Source organism: Triplophysa rosa, linkage group LG2, assembly GCF_024868665.1.
Source record: "Triplophysa rosa linkage group LG2, Trosa_1v2, whole genome shotgun sequence".
NCBI classification, from domain to species: domain Eukaryota; kingdom Metazoa; phylum Chordata; class Actinopteri; order Cypriniformes; family Nemacheilidae; genus Triplophysa; species Triplophysa rosa.
The window spans coordinates 33,259,652-33,279,668 of NC_079891.1; the positions used below are offsets into that span (position 1 = coordinate 33,259,652).

Sequence of the window (20,017 nt, forward strand, 5' to 3'; positions counted from 1 at the left end):
TTCCGGTAGACCTCAGCAAAGAATCAATAACTGTTAAGTAGTTTTAAATTCATTTAATATAATGAATATACAATAAAATATGATTATAAATTAATATTAATGTAAATAAATATAAAATAAATTGTTATAACCAAACACAGGCCGGAAGTTAACATCGGGCCAGCGTGTGCATCCGATGAACGGTCTATAGACAAAGTTCTTTACATTCACTTTAGTGTTTTGTGACTCTATAGTTAATTAGCATTTATTTGAAGGTTTAAAATGATTAAGTTAAACAAAACTTTAAAAAGATAAAACCACAGAAAAGAAAACCCAATACCCAAAAACCCATTCAATAAAAGTCTATTCCATAAGCATACAATCAATTTACATTAAAAAAGATTTCATTTATTTATTAAAAATACATACAGTAACTGTATGTTACAGTAAACACATATTTATATAATTGTCTAATTTTGCTGTATATCCTCAATAAAAAGAGAGTTGAAGTGATAGTTCACCCAAAAATAACAATTCCGTCATCCTTTACTCGCCCTCTTGTCATTTCAAACCTGTATGACTTCCTTTCTTCCGCAGAACACAAAAGAAGATATTTTGAAAAATGTTAGCTGGACCCCATTCACTTTATTTTAATTTTGTGTCCATACAAGCGAATGGGGTCCAGTGCTGTTCGGTTACCAACTTTCTTCAAAATATCTTCTTTTGTGTTCTGCCTAAGAAAGAAAGTCATAAATGTTTAAAATGACAAGAAGGCGAGTAAATGATCACAGAATTTTCATTTTTGGGTGAACTATCACTTTAAACCAAAATGTGTCGGAGTGTTTCAAAACTATACCCATAACACATAAGATGTGACATAACTGACAGCCTAATATCCAACAGACATTAGACAGAAACAATCCATCAAAACCAAAATACCACTGAAGCTTTATTGTGATATCTGATAGTTTACTGTACAGTGAGAACAGACAAATGTAACTTTTCTTTACTAGGACAGAAAGCGAAGCAATGTAATCAAATACAAAAAAAGCATTTTTTTGCTTAAAAAAAAAAGAGAAACCAGGCACGACTTAAAATAGCCATTATAAATACATCATGCTTTAGACCATATATTTTAACAGTCCTAATAAAAACAACTCTCAAAACGTACAATCGTTTCCTTTGCATACTTCTGTCGCTTCAAATGAATGACAAATCTGGTAGATTTAAGGTTTAAAACCAGTATCACCAATCTAAACTGCAATAAAGTCCAGTAAACAATCCTTTAACAGCCAATATAAAAAAAGAAACCCCTCAATGTCGCCGTTAAAGATCAAAACGCATCATTTAAAGAAAAAAATTCCCACTTGGTAGTCGGAGAGGCCACGAACTTGCTTTTTGGTTTGACCGTGTGATTATATTTCCTGCAAAACTGACACTTTACATTAAAGTCAAAGCTTTCGGCTCAGTTGTGTCTGTTTTAGGTGCACATTAAAAGTGACACTGGCCTCCGTCTCGATCCCGAAAGTCTTTGTAAAATGCTCTGGGTCTATGTATATATTGTAAAATTTCGGCAGGTGAATCCAGCTCACCGCTGATCACGATCCTAAAACACGTCGGCTATTAAACACTTGCCAGGACGAAAATCAACTTTTAAGTACGACAACACAAAGCTCGCTATCGTCAAGCTAAGAGAGCGCGCGTCTAACACGCAAAAGAAGTGTCGAAAGGAAACGGTACGCGTGAACGACAGCAAAAACGTCTACAAATAAACAATGAGCACACGCATGCATCCACACGAACACACACTTCTCTTCTCATTCACACACACAAACAAAGCCAGAGGTACAGTGAACAAAAGTGCTTCAAGTCGGGGAAGTAGAGATACTAACCCAGTAGAAATATGTATAAAACCTTAAATATGTCACTTTATATACAAAACTGCGGGACAATGTATTGTAACTCCGTCTCTTCTTTCAAGTAAGATATTTCTACAACTATTTTGTCTGCATTGTCTTTGACTGATTCAAAGGTCACGTGACCTGACTGACCTTTATTATGTGTTATAATATTACCCACCCGCCCCAAACACAACAAAACCTCAATATATCAATACGATTCGATATATATATATTCAATAAAATTCTACATTAAATGACCCTCTTTACCTCTACAGGAAGCAAGCTCCTCCCCCTCTAAAAGCCCCGCCCCTCTTCGCAGAATACAACCACCCATCCGTAACGTCTCTAACTTTGAACATACAAGTATGAAAAAATACTGGATGACATTTCGCTCGCGGATAGAATTAGGAGTGGATAGAGGTTCAGTGAGGTCATTTCTTCTTAGGTCATGTTGTTTTGAGATCGATCTGAAGCTCCGACAGCTTCCAGCAGATGTGCCTGGTTCTCAAAGTCATGCACCGCACAACAGAGGACAGGGAGGTTTTTTCTTTTCTTTTTTCTTTTTTTGAAGAGGCACAAGATTCATGTCGCTTAGAGGCAAAGTTGCGGAAAGATAGCTACACGAAAAAATGAAGAGCAGATCTGCTAGCGTGATCTCAGGCAGTCCGGTAAAGTGCAGTTATAAAGTGAAAGCGTCTGGATTGCATGCATCTCTATTAGCAGCAAAAGAATACGAAAACGTGTCCGATTTGAAATTCGTTTCGTTGATTCATCAAAAGCAGACTATTTTTGTTCTTTTTCGTTTTGAAAACCAGAGGGAGATGATCAAGCCAGCAATCACCCGATCCCACGATTCGACATTCAACCAGCGATGAAAAAGGCCATAAATGGACAGACGTTTGCCTCTAAACCCATGAACAAGGCCTCTGCAGAGTGCAAACAACATAACTGTATTCAAGTATGCCATGAACATAATGCGAAAAACAACAGAGCTAACATGATGATTGCACTAACAACAACAATAAGAGACTCCGTAAAATCTCCTCATTTGGCGTGAAGGGGGATGAAAACGTAACGCAAACCTTGCTCCAAAAGGACGCTGGTTTGACTTTTTCCAGTACATCCAAACGGCGAATTTTTTGTCTATTATAGTACGGTCTCAAAAATGGAACCCGCCACGAATGCCAACTCAATGCTAAAAGACGCAGGTTTGCGTAAATCTCACCAAAAGCACCAGAGATAACTAAAGCTCCCGCCGGGCCGCTGTACCAGAGTGTCCCGTGAATTGCACAGTGAAGTCATCCGAGGAAGAAAATGTTTCGGAAAGTGACAGAAAACACAGGGATGCCACTGCGACGCCCCCAAAGCCCTCCCTCGCTCTCCCTTCCTCCCACCCAATAGGATCCGAGATGCTGCTACATAGCCTAACCCCCTAAAAAGTCTGTAACGTCAATCGCGTCTGTTGCTACCCCATCGTAAAAGACAAGTCAGAACAGATGAAAAATGCTAACTGGTAACATCGGATTTTGGATAACACGCACGCTCAAACTCACGCCTCACCATTCCCGCTTATTCACAAAGTGTAAAGTAAGAAACAAGTGAGACGGTGTCGTCTGGATACCGTCGACAGCTTACGAGTAGCGGTTACACGAGGGCCGAGCACACCAAAACCAGTTAAGGGGGCAGAGAGTTCAACAGAAAACAGGTTTTGAATCCCAAAGTGTTGACGTGTACATCTCAGGAAAAGGTCCCACAGAGTCTCATTGTGACCGCAGATGTCTCTGTCCGCTCTGCCTTTGAGTTTTACCATGACCCGGTACGGATGTCTGGATGTGTCAAGGTAGACGGGTTTGCGTGTGTGCGCAGTCGGGTCTGTTTGCGTGTCTGTGCGTTTTCTCGTTTGTGTGCATGTACGTGTGCGGTGTCACTCGGCAAAGTCCACGACAGAGTAGCCCGAAGGTCACTGAGCAGAGAGGAAGCAGGCGACGGTCACTCCCAACCGTTGTCTTTGATCATGTGCGCCAGCTCGATGATGAACTTGCCTTCTTTGTATTTCTGGCTGCTCTCAAAAGCGTGTTCCTGCAAGAGACAACGACAAAAATAAGTACATTTTCCTCATATCCGGGACACGTGATCAATGGAAACTATGATGCAAAATGGCTCAACAGTCCTCATGACATCATAACCGTCAGCATCTTCTTTCAAAAAAAGGTTTGCGGAAAGGATCTGACATTATAAAAATACGTGCCACACGGTCAGTTAACCTAATGTGCTGTTAGGCCCTCTCCTCTTACACCAGTCTGTGACTCATCCGGACCCGGTGTTTTATCGCTCTGATTGCTATGATTCGCTCAGCCTGAAATAAGAGCCGCCCTTAAACACTGTTCCAGGAACAGCGGTGTCACTAGTTGTTTTGGTGACCGAAGCACGTGTTCTCAAAGCATGTCAGATTGACAATCTAAAGTCTAACATGCTTAGACACAAAATATTGCTTAATCAGGAGAGAGAGAGAGAGAGAGAGAGAGAGAGAGAGAGAGAGGTTTTCACTTAAATTAGCTTTGCACTACACACCTTTTTTTTGTACACAGCAGAGCTACAAATACTTCTGCAAAACAAAGGCATATTTTTTATCATGTCAATAAAGCACACTTAAAGGCACAGTTCACCCAAAAATGAAAATTCTGTCATCATTTAAAGGGGTACTTCACCCAAAAATGAAAATGCTGTCATCATTTAAAGGGGTACTTCACCCAAAAATGAAAATGCTGTCATCATTTAAAGGGGTACTTCACCCAAAAATGAAAATGCTGTCATCATTTAAAGGGGTACTTCACCCAAAAATGAAAATGCTGTCATCATTTAAAGGGGTACTTCACCCAAAAATGAAAATGCTGTCATCATTTAAAGGGGTACTTCACCCAAAAATGAAAATGCTGTCATCATTTAAAGGGGTACTTCACCCAAAAATGAAAATGCTGTCATCATTTAAAGGGGTACTTCACCCAAAAATGAAAATGCTGTCATCATTTAAAGGGGTACTTCACCCAAAAATGAAAATGCTGTCATCATTTAAAGGGGTACTTCACCCAAAAATGAAAATGCTGTCATCATTTAAAGGGGTACTTCACCCAAAAATGAAAATGCTGTCATCATTTAAAGGGGTACTTCACCCAAAAATGAAAATGCTGTCATCATTTAAAGGGGTACTTCACCCAAAAATGAAAATGCTGTCATCATTTAAAGGGGTACTTCACCCAAAAATGAAAATGCTGTCATCATTTAAAGGGGTACTTCACCCAAAAATGAAAATGCTGTCATCATTTAAAGGGGTACTTCACCCAAAAATGAAAATGCTGTCATCATTTAAAGGGGTACTTCACCCAAAAATGAAAATGCTGTCATCATTTAAAGGGGTACTTCACCCAAAAATGAAAATGCTGTCATCATTTAAAGGGGTACTTCACCCAAAAATGAAAATTCTGTCATTATCACATTATCACCTTCGAGTTGTTCCAAATCTGTATACATTTCTTAGTTCTGATGAACACAGAGAAAGATATCTGGAAGAATGCTTATAACTAAACAGTTCTTGGACCCCATTGACCACCATAGTAGGAAAAATGTCTTTATAATTTTTTGGTTCTGTTAAACACAATGGGGTCCAAGAACTGTTCGGTTACAAGCATTCGTCCAAATATCTATTCCCTGTGTTCGTCAGAACAAAGACATTTATACAGATTTTGAACAACTAGAGAGCGAATAATTCATGACAGAATTTTCATTTTTGAGTGAGCTGCCTCTTTAAATAAAAAATTAAAGAACGAAAGAAAGATAGAGACAGAAAGACATTAACATAACAGCAGTATGTCAACACATACCACCGGTGCATTTATTATTGATAGATTATTTTATTATTTATTTACTCGGTGCATTATTAATTCATATACTATTAAGAGCATGTATTACTTTAATGAGTGATTTAGTACTTTAAACTATTTATCCTGTGTTTTTATGTAGTCTAAGAGCTTGACAACATTGTAAATACTAATAAGAGTACATACTACCATGTATACAAAAGATTAAAGTCACCATGAAATCAAACAGGAAAAGTGTTTTACAGTGTTGCAGTGATTCTTACAAACGATTTATCCGTGCACACCATGATTTTTTTATTCATTTGCACTTGTAATCTTTAATCAAAAACATGAAGCTCCTCCTTTCAACAACAACTCTTCACCACATGACACGAGCAACAAAAAAGAGGTAGGACTATTATACTGACTGTCCAATGGCCAGGCATTCTTAGCCCTCCCCACCAGGCCAATCAAAAAAGGGAAGGGCAAAATAAAGCCCCGCCCTACATTTTTTCTAATTTCATAAGCCGTTTCACTCAGACATACGCCACGATATGGGAAAGAAGTCAATCTCAACTTCCGTTTCATGATGACTTTAAGCATTATATTGTGTTTGCCAATGACTGATTAATGAATGTTATTATAATAACACTTAATTGTTCTGTTAAATGTGTACAACACTCACAGCATAAACACAACGTACATTCAATAAAAACATACTGCTGCGGCCCTTCTTAAACCTTGTATCTCCATATTTCATCATTTTTATTTTTTGTCATAAATCATTATTATTAGTCACCCTTAATGTTTGTCACCGGGTTTTGCGAATATCTAACCAATGAAGTATTAAAAAGTGCTCGTCAGTTTTGACAACACAGTACTTATTCATCTAAAAATACAGTGTTTGTTTTTCATTCCTGAAAAACAGCAAATTTGGACATCCACCTCGGATGGAAGGACAGTGATGATATAAAGTAGTAAATGTGCACTGGACCGCATGCGGTCAGATGTGGATATAACAGAACGTTAATACTGACAGTCCACTGATGCTCATCTGAGTAACATGATAATGCACAAAAATAAACCAACCGCTGTCAAAGAAACTACATCTAACGCTCGGGTAACGTCACATCACATGCTTTAAAACACAAGAGAGGGTGACACTTACATATTTCCAGCCCAGAGTGGTTTTACAGTTTTCACAGTAGATGTCTGCCACAGCGTGTAAACCTGTTAGGAGGACTCTCTCCTCGGCTGGACCGCATCCCACATTCACACTGAGAAGAAAAGAGACCAATCAGTGGTCACCATTATGAGTCATCTGACCAGTCTGTTTTCTGAAAGCCAATGTGGGAAACCTGCGCTGGTTGACCACTAAACAGCAACCCTACAACAACCACAAAGTAAAAGTGACCAACGTCACATCACAACTGTTTGAGGACGTGTACATGAAAGTGTTTGCCTATTGTCAGAAACCATTTCTTGCATCACAAAGACTAAGAGACTAACTTGGGCAACGTTGTATACCATTTGATTCAAACAGAAGTTGAATGTAAAGGCATTATAGATTTACACACGATTCACAACTGAAGCTTGTCAGAAGATACAAGATGTGAATGCGATGTAGTGATTGAAGGGTTAACACTTACACTGAATTAAAGAGGTAGGCTCGTCCCTGGCTGCCTTGGAATGACTAGAAGGAAAACAAAATATTACATTAATTATTAAAAATCAAGATCGTCTCCCACACAAACACTGGACAAACTCGCACGCGGCCTTCAGCGGGAAAAACTCCATATGATGCATTGAAAGTTCACGCGTGTGGGTGTTTACGTTACGACTCGTGTTTGTCTCTGTGTGCGTGTGTGTGGACGTTAATGGAAAGTCTGTCTAAAATACACTGCAGCAAGCTTTGGTCTCCTGCCAACATGTGTATTTCATAAATGGATCCGAGCGTGTGTGTGTGTGCAAGAAACAGTGTTTCTTTTAAGAAAAGTGTGTGTGTACACTTAATAAGCTCCACACACTGAACAGAGTCGCTGAAGGTAAAAAACAGAGGTGCTTTTCTGTTCAACATAATAAAAACAGAGAAAAATCTGAGCTGCACGCCGACTGGAGGGGGAACACAGAGTCCTCTCTGTGGCTTTTCCATTCCGTGTTTAAAGGTATGATGTGGCCATTTTTAGCATTGCAGTTCTCCAATCTCCTCTTAAAGGGACAGTTCACCCAAAAATAAAAATTCTGTCATCATTTATACACGTATATGACTTTCTTCAGTAGAACACTAAGATATTTTGAGAAATGTCTCCGTGGTTTTGTGTCAGTGGTGTTCGTTGTTGTTTGGTTATCAACATTCCTTGATCTTCTTTTGTGTTCTGCAGAAGAAAGAAAGTCACACAGGTTCGGAATGACATGAGGATTTGTAAAGGATTAAATCCTTTTTATTTTTTTGTGCACAAGTAAGGTATACAGCCGCAGAAAAAAAGAAGAGACCATTTCAGAGACCGTTAGTCTGATTTTTTCTGCGGCTATATATCGATTTTGTAATACCATTTGGAGATGCTAGGTTCAGAAATGAAACACTGCAGCATTAAATGTTTACAGTCTGTTGTTTATCAACGTGTCATTTTTTCTCCGTCTGCATCCCCAGCTCTTTAATCTCTTCCTATTTTCTATCTCATCTAATGATGGTTTTATCTCATTAACCCGATTAGCCTCCATACGCACCCTATTAACACAGATCGGTGTTGAGGTCGTGGACTAGCAAACATACTACTTTTGCAAGGTTCCCAAACATCAACAACAACGATGGGAAGCACAGTCAACAAGCTTGAATACTACACACGTCCCCTTAAAAAGTCCACAACAACGCCAAAAAGTTGAGTAGTTGTGGGTGATTGTCTATGTGGTTGCAAACTGGTCCAAGAGAAAAAAATCTGTAGAAATGTCTGATGTCCAAATAAGTCTCACGAGGTTCATAAAACGCAGTCCTGCAGGTCCAAAGTCTGCTTTTTTATGAAAGTTTTAGCACACGTCTCCATTCACAACCGATCGGGACAAGCTGTGGACCACAATGTAATGCCTGGCGATTCAGGATTCCATGAGCAACGAGCTTGTTTTAGCAAAAATCCCTTATAATAAAGTCTCTCATTGAAAGAATACACAGAGCAGACTGTGTGAAAAAAACAGAGGACACTTAGTCATGGAAAGCCGCTCTGTTTTTAGCGAAAGCATATTAACCGAGTACTCCAAAGCTCGGACTAAAAATGTAGATTCTGTTTACGTCTTCAAATAGAAAAACTAAATATACTAAAACAAAACAAAAGCACCAATGCATACGATCACGAGTGCATTTTCCTACCGTGCACATTAGCTCGTATTTAAATGCGTTTTATACAAATGTAATGCGTGTTGGTTTTCGATCACCGTGGATTATGACAGCATTCTGGTCATCAGAGCTGGACATGAGTGAATCGGCTTTACTTTTCCACCGCGATGACCCGAGGATAGAAGTACAAGCCTTAAAGAGCGTTAAAGCCCACTGCGTCCGTCTGCGCTCGGGGAGCAGTATTTAACCAGCCGGGGCCTGAATGCAAACTGGTAATTTTATAGGCACACTGACACAATGAAAAGCCCCCCGCTGCGTCGTTTTACATTGTGCCACAAGTCAAACCTGGCTGTGGTTACAATAGTGGTGTGTGCACAATGCACACGGGGAGTGGTTTAGGAAACAGAGAATGCAGATCAATGAGATTTAATTACACATCTGTCTCTGTTATTATGTCAGAATGACAAAAGCTGCGCTGGGAAACGCTCGGTTCATATGACACAACAACAGACACACCAACAACTGCGTAGATGTTTTTGTGAAAAGTTTTATTTGAACACAAATACATTTTAACAGGAAGTGGTACGGACACGCTCTTTGGTTTCGGAGTTTCTCTTCCCCCTCATTCATGGTGTCGGTTTAAACTTTTGACCTCTTTTCTGCAACAAAATATTTACCGCTGTGATTCTCCAAATGATTGGTTTCTTTAAGGTTCTTGACATGAGCTGAGGAGATCGTGGTAAATGTTGCCCACAGTTTTCTTCTAAAGAAATTAAAGACCCCCTAAATGCTTTTTCGTTATGCCGATGCTTTAACTTACAGACGATTTCAATTGTCCTGAACTGGTAACTTGGACTTTGGGACGTGATGTACAAACTTTACGGTTGTATCTTTCCTTCTCACACGGATCATGACTGATTATTAAACAAACATTTAAATCGGACACAAAAACTATGAATTTAAATGAATGTGAACACTGGAATGGCTGTCATAAACTGACATAAAATTACCGTTCAAGCACCGTTCACCTCTGTATGAACTTGAATTTAAAGTCCTCGTCAACCGGAATTTGCGATCGTTTTTACTTCCGTATTCTGACACATTTCCGAGTGAAAAGGAATTTCATAGGAGAAAAGAAGTGGGCGCGGCTTGCGTTTTTCCCTGCGAATTGATTGGATGTGTCAAAACAGCTGTTGCATTGATTTTGAAATGAAGCTGGCGGCAGACTGACAGTCGAAGGGGAGGAGTTAACGGATGCTCCGGCCAAGCCGTCTACTTTACGTCATTTCAGATGGACGGTCACTTCAGGGCGGAAGTGCATTTTCAGATTTTAACTGAAGATTATGAGGGCACATGAATTTTAAAAAGAAAATGACCCACATTGATAAGCTATTCACTATAAACGCTGCAATACTTCATGAAAAAAATAAGATTTGTCATTTTTAATTTCACTGGAATTCCTGAATTCGTCGTTAATAACAAGTCAGGAGTAGGTTTGTGGTATTGACTCATAATCACATCATTAACCAGTATTATCAAAGTGGAGGATTCTCTCATGACCCTGAACATCTTTAAAACGTCTGCACTCCTCCCTCATCCAACTCGAACAAGCCTAAATCTTTCCACCTGGTTTAAAAACAGAACCACCCATTCTTTCCTTCATCATCGTCTGTCTTCGTTTATCTACTCGCACAGCTGACTAACTGACTGTCTTTCCTCCTCTCTTTTGCCGGTCTAAATCGTTCTGCTAACGTAACTGGAGGTTGCTGCTGTTAAAACAGAACAAGTTGGCTTATAAGGCAGCATCTGAAGTTGGATGTGACGATTCTAAATGTTCAACACACGCTTATGGGTGTTGGTACTTACATTTTTATCTCTAGATGTGCTAGTCAAATGACATCAAACCGACATTTCCCAAGAAATCGTACCAAACAGCTCAACTAACAGGAAATATATAAAAACAGGAGCTATAACGCATAAAGATCAGGATGTAGGGAGTTACACAGCCCAATGTCAGATTTCTGAAGCAGAACGATGACTTACTGCAGTAAAACCTTAGCTTAGCCTTTCCACAACACTGTCCGCATACCGTCGGTGATGTTTGATGCCGATCCAAGAATTCAGCGTGATGGTCCTGCTTTTCTTTGGCTAGCGGCGGGCGTGCTAATCCTCAGATTCTTGGCAGGTTTTTGACAGCATAATGCAAGTATGAGTACTTTGATACCTTCCCTCAGTGTTTATAAAAGACTGCTGCATTAGTAGGCTGATACACACCCTTTCAATGGGGGATTCACCACAATTAATACATCAACAAGTAGACACGCAAAGATGTGCTTTGGCCATAGAAGCCTACCTAGGGTCAATGAATTGACCTGTTTTTCTAAACAACTACAAAACCACAACTATTCCCCTCTTTCAGAAATTACCAAAGCCTTCTGTTCTAAAAAAAGTGGGTCACCTTTAACAAAACTATTATGAAGGCAACAACTAAATGTCAGGATATGTACAGAACATCTGTTTCTGTTTCTTTAACAACCATAAAGGTTCAAACCTTTATGGTTTGATGCTTAGATAATTAGATTAGATTCAACTCAATAAACAACGCGTCTTTCATAATATACTAGCCGGCGTTGATCAGATCCATTTGTTAATGAAATGAAGATGTGTGCCATGAAAAGAGCCCTTAGTTTGCAGTACCTACAGGATGAAAGTGCTGGACCCAGACTATCACCCTTCCCAAATGACATAATTAGCTTAACAGGCCATTCTTGGCACTGAGATGAGATGAGATGGAAAGAAAAGAGGATGTGGCGTTTTTCAAGTGCTGAGAGCATTAATGCTGATATTCGGTCTGTGGACACAGTGACTGAGGTTGATGTGATTCTCAAACATTTCTTAAGAAGTTCTCAAATATTTTCTTAAAAACATCTTCATTTTTTTCGTAAGAATAAATGACATATGCTTTGTTAATGATTAGGGTTATTCATCTATACAATAAACTTTGTTTGTGTAACAAGCGCCTCGTATTCTTACGTACAGTATATTAGCATGTGATGTGTTAAACAGCATTTACGATCGCATGTTAGCTAAAATGTTAGAAAATTATATTTATTATAATACTTTCTGTGTGTTACTACGCCATATTTGTGACCCTCGCCGTTTCGAGTCGCTTTGTCCCAGAATAAATGTAAAAAAAAACACTTCTTTTTTAATAATGAAAGCTAAATAAGGGAGCTAGACCCTATCATAATTATATCGATAAACGTCAAAATGATGATTCTGGCTCAATACAATACACATCACATGTGAAACAACCAAATACATTTTATTTTTAAATACATTATTTTAAGATGATATTTACGACAGCTTTTGTTTTTCGAGAATTTGGATTCTAAGATCAATCTTGAGGAAAAAAATGTAAGAGCTGTCTTAAGAAGTTAAGAACTTTTCCTTAAATTAGAATTTTCTTCTTAAGAATGTTTTGTGAATCCGGCCCAAGATCACGTAAATCCAAATGGGTTTGATGCCCAAGAAGCATTTCTAATAAAATGCGTCGCTTGAAGCGGCTGTCAAATGCGTAAACATTCCCCCTCATGTTGTTGCAAACCCGTATGACTAGCTTTCTTCCATGGAAACCATCAGGAGATCAGTGTTGGGCAAGTTACTCTGAAAAAGTAATTAATTACTAGTTACTAATTACATATTCAATAGTGTAATTAGATTACTGTACAAATTACTCTCTCCAAAAAGTATTTAGTTACTTATTACTAATTACTTTCTATATCCTACATCAACCTTGATTAGTTAAGTGATTGAAGGTTAGACATGAAACGGCTTATTTAATTCATTAAAATAAGTAATATTAAACTACATAAAGTACTCTTATTAACTCACCAAAGTATTACAAATGTGAGAATTATACATTAAAGCAAGTATTTTAAAGTTAGACTTTGAATTTTGATGTCAATTCCAATATTGCACACACATATATTACACAAGTATTTAGTTTAATACATCAGAAGTAACTGTAATTAAATTACAGAAAATAAGAGTAATCCCTTACTTTACTTTTTCAAGGGGAAAGTAATTCAATTACAGTAACTAATTACTTAGTAACTAGTTACACCCAACACTGCAGGAGATAATAGGCCAAACATTAGTGAATGACAGCTTAAGTCACCACTGTATTTGTATGAAGAAAGACGCAATGAAAGTAAACGGCGACTGAGGCTGTCAACTCCTAACATTCTGCCTTTTGTGTGGCTTGGAAGAAAAAGTGTCATCAGGGTCTAAACAAAGTGTGTGTGACGATAAGCATTTTCATTTTAAGGTGGCCTATCCCTTTAATTTTGCCCTTGGTCTACCTTCATGTCCAAAAGAGGAAGTTAACGCAGTTAGAGTAAACCTAGCAGGCCAGGTCAATGAATCAGTGCAGGAGAGACGTGATATTTTAGCTGCTCTCCACAGATCTTATTTTAGTCTTTGTGTATTTATATTCACGCAGCAATGCTTTTTCATCATTACGTGTCAGCGAGCCATAGCCTGGCTCTAATGCTATTTGCAAAATTTAACAGGAGATTTTAGAGATCATACAATAGGCTGTATTCTTATATTTTTTCTTTGTTTGGGTGGAGTGCCTTTCAGCCTTGAACTTTGAGATTTACCTGTAATCTTCCTACAATACAAGAAGGGTTGCCCCACTGTATATCAACCAGATTTATGAACTTGAAATAATGACAGGCTCCAAATACACAATAGAAATACAAGTTAACCAACATTCCATTCCAATCCATAAAATGTCGCTGGATCACTTAGCATTAGCAACTACTAAGCACTAATGCTGTGTTCACATCAAACGCGAAGCGTCTCATTCCTCGCCCTCGGGAATAGCTCGTTATTTTCACGTGAGTGACGCAAAAAACATTGCATAACGGGCAGTGTCGTCACGCGTCCGGATGTGTCAAACAGTAGGTGTTAATGAGCTCTTTGCGTGAATTTCGAGTAGATATTTTTCAACCTGCGCGGAACACGCGATTGATGCGTGTTCATGGCCCGATGCGCGTCGCCCGGCGTATTTGCATTGACATTGTATGTAATTTACTTGCGCAAATCTCTTAATTCGTGTTTGCCGTCATAGCAGCACAACAGGACAACATCACATTTACGACCTATTAATGTTGTAACGCCAAACAACATTGGCTTCTATTGTATGGACACAAAACCACTGAGACTTTTCTCCAAATATCTTCTTGTGTGTCATGCAGGTCTTGAATGACATAAGGGTGAACAAATGATGATTTTTTATTTCTGAGTGAGCTATCCCTTTAAATGAGTTAAATCTCAACAGGAAGTTCATCCAAACGTCTGAACTTCAGTTCCTTAATTAAACTGGAAACACACAAACAGGTAAACCAAAACACCTGTTCTTAACCTCCAGATCCTGTCCGAGCCACGAAAGGGTGTGAATGATCCAGACAGGTGCTGTGCGCACTGGGAAATGGATCATCTCTTGCAATGGAGTTAACAGCTTAGCCATCTGGGAGACAGGCACGTGCCTGTGTGAATATATCCCACTATGTCCACCCAACGACATGCAAAGCGTCTGTGTGGCTTCACTGTATACCATAAACAAAACCTCACATGCGTCTCAGTTAAGCTGGTAAAGCTGTTATGGGTGCTGGCAGGGGACACAAAACGGGTTTAAGCGGGGACGTGACTCACAGCATGTTGTGGCGTAACAGGTCGATATTTGAAAAACCAATGAAGCTATTTAAAATGATTGTTCACCCAAAAATGAGAACTCTTTTGACTTCCTTTCTTCTGCAGAACACAAAAGAAGATATTTTGAAGAATGTTGGTAACCAAACAACTTTGGACCCCTTTGACTTCCGTATAGACACAACCACTTTTCTCGAAATATCTTCTTTTGTGTTCTACAGAAGAAAGGGTCATACAGGTTTAGAATGACACGAGGGTGAATAAATGATGACAGAATTTTTTTGTTTGTTAAGTAGACAGCTAAGCTCCTGTTGAAAAATAGAGTTTGTGGCTACTTTTAGTTAGTTACACTCCAAGACCCCATGTCCAAAATAGCCCCCCACCCTTATAGGGTACACTATTTCAAGGGACAGACATTTTTAGTGGTGTCCGATATTAACTGTGTCGCTCACATGTTTTCATTCACTCCTTCAAGTCAACTATATCAGTGAAGTAATATAGGAAACATAGGAAACAGTGAATGAGGGTACATTTAGTCCATGAGACCCTCCACTGACCTTTGAGATGAGCTCATCGTGATTGGCGAGGTGCGCCCGGCAGTGGATGCAGCTGTATGTTCTGTGACAGTTGGGCAGGTAAGCCTGGAAAGTCTTTGACTTTGTCATCTTTACCATCTCACAGTCGTGGGGCTCCTCGCTGGGTTCCTCCGGGCTGGCGCTGGACGAGTTGCAGCTCCGCTGAACTTGCTGACAGAAGAAACACTGGAAGATGCAAGCAAAAGCCGTCGTTGTTGTGGAGTGGGTGTGTGGCACGCTCCACACAGACACCACGGGAGAAAATACCACCTGGAAAGAGATGGAGAGCCAAAGGACTGAGAAAGAGCTCTTATTCATGGGACTAAACGTAGCCTGTGTTTCGTGCAACAAAAGATGCACTGATGAAAAATCTGCGAGGGAATGAAAATCAAATGAAAGAGAACGAAAACTATTATTTCTTCTTTATTTGTGACAGGTTAAGAAGTATTATCAGCCTGCGAGGCATTGTGTGACTGATGAAACATGAATAACAATGATTCCCCTCGAGTAAATACTGCATATTTAAGGTTTGCTTTTAGCCAACAACCTTTGTTTAGGCATGTCAAAAATGAGAACCAGATGCCCTGTTCATCAAGATTCTCTTTATTGCCATTATGGGACATTCATTCATTGCAAAGCAACATTTGTAACATCTTGTTTACCTACATCAAACTTTCTTTTTCTTTTTTAAAACAACACTAAAGAACCTAATAATCCGTGTTAGGTTTCACACGTCTCCTTATTGACACTAACAAAGGAAATATACTAATTATGCAATACCAAGACACGTATATAATCATTCCCACTGTATATTTATCAGAAATCCATTGCATCACCATGTGATTCTGTTACATCACAGTACATTTATCTGGGGGGGGTTCAGGAACACGTAATGCAATGACATACAAGTATGTGGAAGAAAACTAACACTCATCTATAGTGTTAAAGGAAAAAAGTTTCCATACGTAACTATTAACTATGTTTAGGAAATGTAGTGTATTGTGATACACTCGCGGATTATTGTTGTTTTTATCACTGTCATGCTTTAAAATGGCTTGTCGGCGTTTATCATTACACAATTACACACACACAAATACGAAAATAACAGTAAACTATACAATGCGCTAACGAGGGTACAAGCAACACTGCGCGAAAGAATAACACGGAAACTTCCGCCTTAGAACAGGAAGCTGCTAACCATGCGTACCAACAAAGCGCACGCTCGGCTACAGGCGCGCGCACGTGCGCAAATAGAGCGAGCGGTACGCGCAATGTGGAAGTGAGAGCTTGTTTACCTGTAAACGTCGCACTTTTAAACGTATCTGTTTTTGTCGCGTGTGGTTATTGCGTGAATCAATGTACAAGGCAAAAGATTTCCTATATTTAATCGTATTAATGCGAAATTTATTGTGAACGCAAAACAATACGTTTATAAAATTGGATGCTTCCGTTTTTAATAGATGTCCTTAGTAAACATCGCGTTACAAGAGTCTAAAGTTGTCGACAAAGAAATTAACTTAAAGGTTTTTAATCAAATTGTAACAAATGTAATTGGCTACCGAGTATGTAGTTGAAATGGGAACAAAAGAAGTGCGTAAACAAACATAAATTTACATCAAAATATATACTTTAAAAGACGACCAACAGCAGACAAAGGAGGTTCATGAGCGCGTGTTAACCTGAACGGATAAAGCCAATCATGAAGTGAAGACTGGGATTAGGAAAAAATAATAACTATAATAAATATTTCATCAAAAACCCAAAATAGCCAGTAACTAGTCACTTATATAACAGCAACTATCGTCGAATGCAACTTTTCCGCATAAGGCATCAATTTGTCCTTTTTGTTTTACTTAGTGACAAACAACAAAGCAAGATGTTAACCGATGCAATTCAGCAGCTCATGTAGGGCAACAAAGGGTCACCAGTGACAAAAGGTGCAAATCGACTGTTGTCAGCGAGATCTTTTAATGCAAACAACAAAGAAACTGCGACCAACGTGGATACAAAACAAAGACTCCTCACGCGCTTTGTTACACAAAACCAGGAAGCGCATGGAGAGCGATACAGAAACAGAAAAAAACTGTTTTGCTTTCAGCAAACACGTATGACAACATGAAAGTGTGCTTCTTTTGACTGACAAATACAATGTATTGTTTTTATTGCACACGTTTAACAGCTCAAACAACAATCTCAAGACATACAAAAAATACATGATATTTCTGTCGTACAAACAAGCGTTATAAAGCAATGATTATTTGTTCATATATTGAACATACGAGTGTCTAATCAGTAAAAGATCCCAACTTACCACCTGAACTGGACCTCAATGCTTAGTTTGGCATAGATTTTATGTAAGGAAACAGTTTCTTTTTTCCTCAAGGTATGCTTTGTGATTTGTTTTTGGTTTCTGCCGTCTTGTCTCGATGTGGATACCGCGTGAGACCTCAAACTGAGCCTATCTGACAGTTTTGTGTGTCGGTTAAGCTCCACATTTCTCTCGTCTTTGTTGCACTCTTTGTGTTTGTGATAGACTTGGTGCTTTGTGACGCTGACGTCACCGGGGAAGGCGGGGCGTCGCCTGACAGGCTTGCGAACTATCAAATGGGCGCGCTGAGAGGGCGTGGTCACTGTCAAAGCAAAAACAATCCCGGATGTGTAAATAAATACAAGGTAACCTCAAGATTATTATTATTATTCAAATTTTTCAACAGGTCCCCTAAAAAGACACTTCTCTGTTATAAAAGTACATTGATTTTTTTTTACTGAAATGTTTTAGTTTGAGAGGAAACATCGTTTTAGTTGAATTAAACAATTTAATGATCATTAAATAGTTTCGTCATTAATGCATTGCAGTCAAATCTTATTTAATTCCACGTAGACTGGGAACTCACTGGCCATGTCACTGATTCATTTTTAGTTTACAATACACAAATAAAGACCTATATATATTGAAAACATGTATCATCATGTAACATTATATGTTATGTAATGTTATATTACCACGAAAAGGGCGCAATGCTGAATAAAGGCTTATAGGATGGGGATTTATCCCTGACACCACTTAAGAAATGGCCTCATCTTTATGCGTCAGAGAGCATCTGCTACGCCTTATAAATAAGTGAAGAGCTCGCTTAAAATAAACGCTCACAGAAAAAACACAACCCAACATTTTGGTTAGTGTGCTCCAACTATAGCGTCAGATGCAATGCGTCGACGTGTAGAGTAACGTTATAATAAAACTTCCGTGATGAGCATTGACACAAATGTAATTGTGATCAAATTATTGATAACGTGTTTAAAAACAAGTAATGCATTAGGTACTTACGGAGGTAGTCGCAGTAATCCAACGAGATATCGATTATCAACAGTTTTAAAAGAGGTAAATAAAGGAAGCGATCACTAAATAAGCCTGTCGCGTCGCCGCCACTGTGCTGATGATGTCATATGTTTTTATTCTGCGTCCCATTTTATAACACGTTCCCCGCGCCATGGCAACCCATCGTAAAGCTCTTTACACTAACCCTAGTTAATTATTACCCAGAATATAACAGAAAAATATGTACTTATTTTTACGCTTAATTGCGTCGTGTTTTTCAGGCTTAGGCTGTGTATAATTTAAAAGCTCAGCACTCCAATGTGACCTTCGCTGAAGCACTCAGATAAACAACGTTACATCAAATATGCAAAGCACACAGTTATTGGCGTTTGCGTGGGGAAATATTTTAAAATCTCAAAAGAAAACATGACAAATGTCGCAATGTACAGAACGCAATACCTTTTGGGTGGACGTGGACGAACTGTTCTGCCCACTGCAGGATTTCTCATTCAGGAGCGCTGCTGTGATGCCCGCATGTGTCACGACCGTCCAAGATGATGCTGTTGTTGTTTAGACTTCGCTATTCATCTTCAGCTCTGCGGGTTTGTTGAATGAGACTTAGATTGGGTCACGTCAGCGGGGGTCGCGCCACGCTCGCGTACATTTGAATAGCTCCGCTTTTCATTCACAAATACTTTGCAGACGATCTTACTTTTCTGGAGTCAGGAATGTAAAATGCATCAACACAAACTTAATTAATTCCGAGCAAACGTAACGTTTCTATGCAATTTCCAAACGCAACATTAAACAAGACAACGGATTTAAACAATAAATCTAAAACAAATGATAAAAAAAGCGAAATTTAAAATGGTAGTATCTGTAATGAAGCCTATGTAAATGCGAGACGTAGTTTTTATCAGTTACCACACGAAAGTTCAACAACTAAAAATCAACAAAGCAGTTTGTTTTGATTACCATCCTCTTCAACGTTTTCATCGTTATTGAAGAAAATATGGGTTTGTTATGACGACATTCTCTTCCACAGACGTGACAACCAATCAGATTTAGGCTTCACGCGTCTAACCAATCAGTAGCGAAGAGAGATCGCCCGACGAGCCAATCACAGTGGTCTCTGTGCTCCAGACAAACGCAGAACCCGCGCGCACTGCATCTCTCGCTTGTTTTTGATAATGCGCGCTGCCGACCGCGACACGTGCCAAAGTCAGGGCGGCGGCGCGCGCCATACAGGACTTATCGCCATAACACGTGGTCAAGGTAAACAGCGTAAAGCCCGGATGCTGTTGCTATTTTTAATGCGAAAGTACACAACAATGTCATCTGTA

The 20,017-nt window shown here is 39.1% G+C and overlaps 1 protein-coding gene across 3 annotated transcripts; it reads right to left on the reverse strand.

The window, feature by feature from the left end:
• Positions 1 to 365: 365 nt before the first annotated feature.
• Positions 366 to 19,677, reverse strand: ypel1 (yippee-like 1). 3 transcript variants are annotated; one of them, XM_057350446.1, is made up of 6 exons: positions 18,684 to 18,834; positions 17,667 to 17,985; positions 15,338 to 15,625; positions 7,384 to 7,427; positions 6,903 to 7,011; positions 366 to 3,959 (listed from the first exon to the last, which is right to left on the reverse strand). In XM_057350446.1, exons 3-6 carry the CDS (start codon positions 15,452 to 15,454, stop codon positions 3,870 to 3,872), a joined length of 360 nt encoding a protein of 119 aa, XP_057206429.1. In that variant the 5' UTR covers positions 15,455 to 15,625; positions 17,667 to 17,985; positions 18,684 to 18,834; the 3' UTR covers positions 366 to 3,869. The 3 variants fall into 3 exon arrangements, with proteins under 3 accessions (XP_057206429.1, XP_057206420.1, XP_057206438.1); XM_057350437.1 differs by lacking the exons at positions 17,667 to 17,985; positions 18,684 to 18,834 and adding an exon at positions 19,134 to 19,677; XM_057350455.1 differs by lacking the exon at positions 17,667 to 17,985.
• Positions 19,678 to 20,017: the final 340 nt, after the last annotated feature.

Bases quoted from the DNA above. Each gene is read 5' to 3' on its own strand.
- ypel1 (XM_057350437.1), bottom strand. From the start codon at position 15,454: ATGGTAAAGATGACAAAGTCAAAGACTTTCCAGGCTTACCTGCCCAAC. The intron at 7,428-15,337 runs GTCAGTGGAGGG...TTTTCCTTCTAG, and splicing joins ACGATGAGCTCATCTCAAAG to TCATTCCAAGGCAGCCAGGG. The intron at 3,960-6,902 runs GTAAGTGTCACC...TGTCTCTTGCAG, and splicing joins CCACTCTGGGCTGGAAATAT to GAACACGCTTTTGAGAGCAG.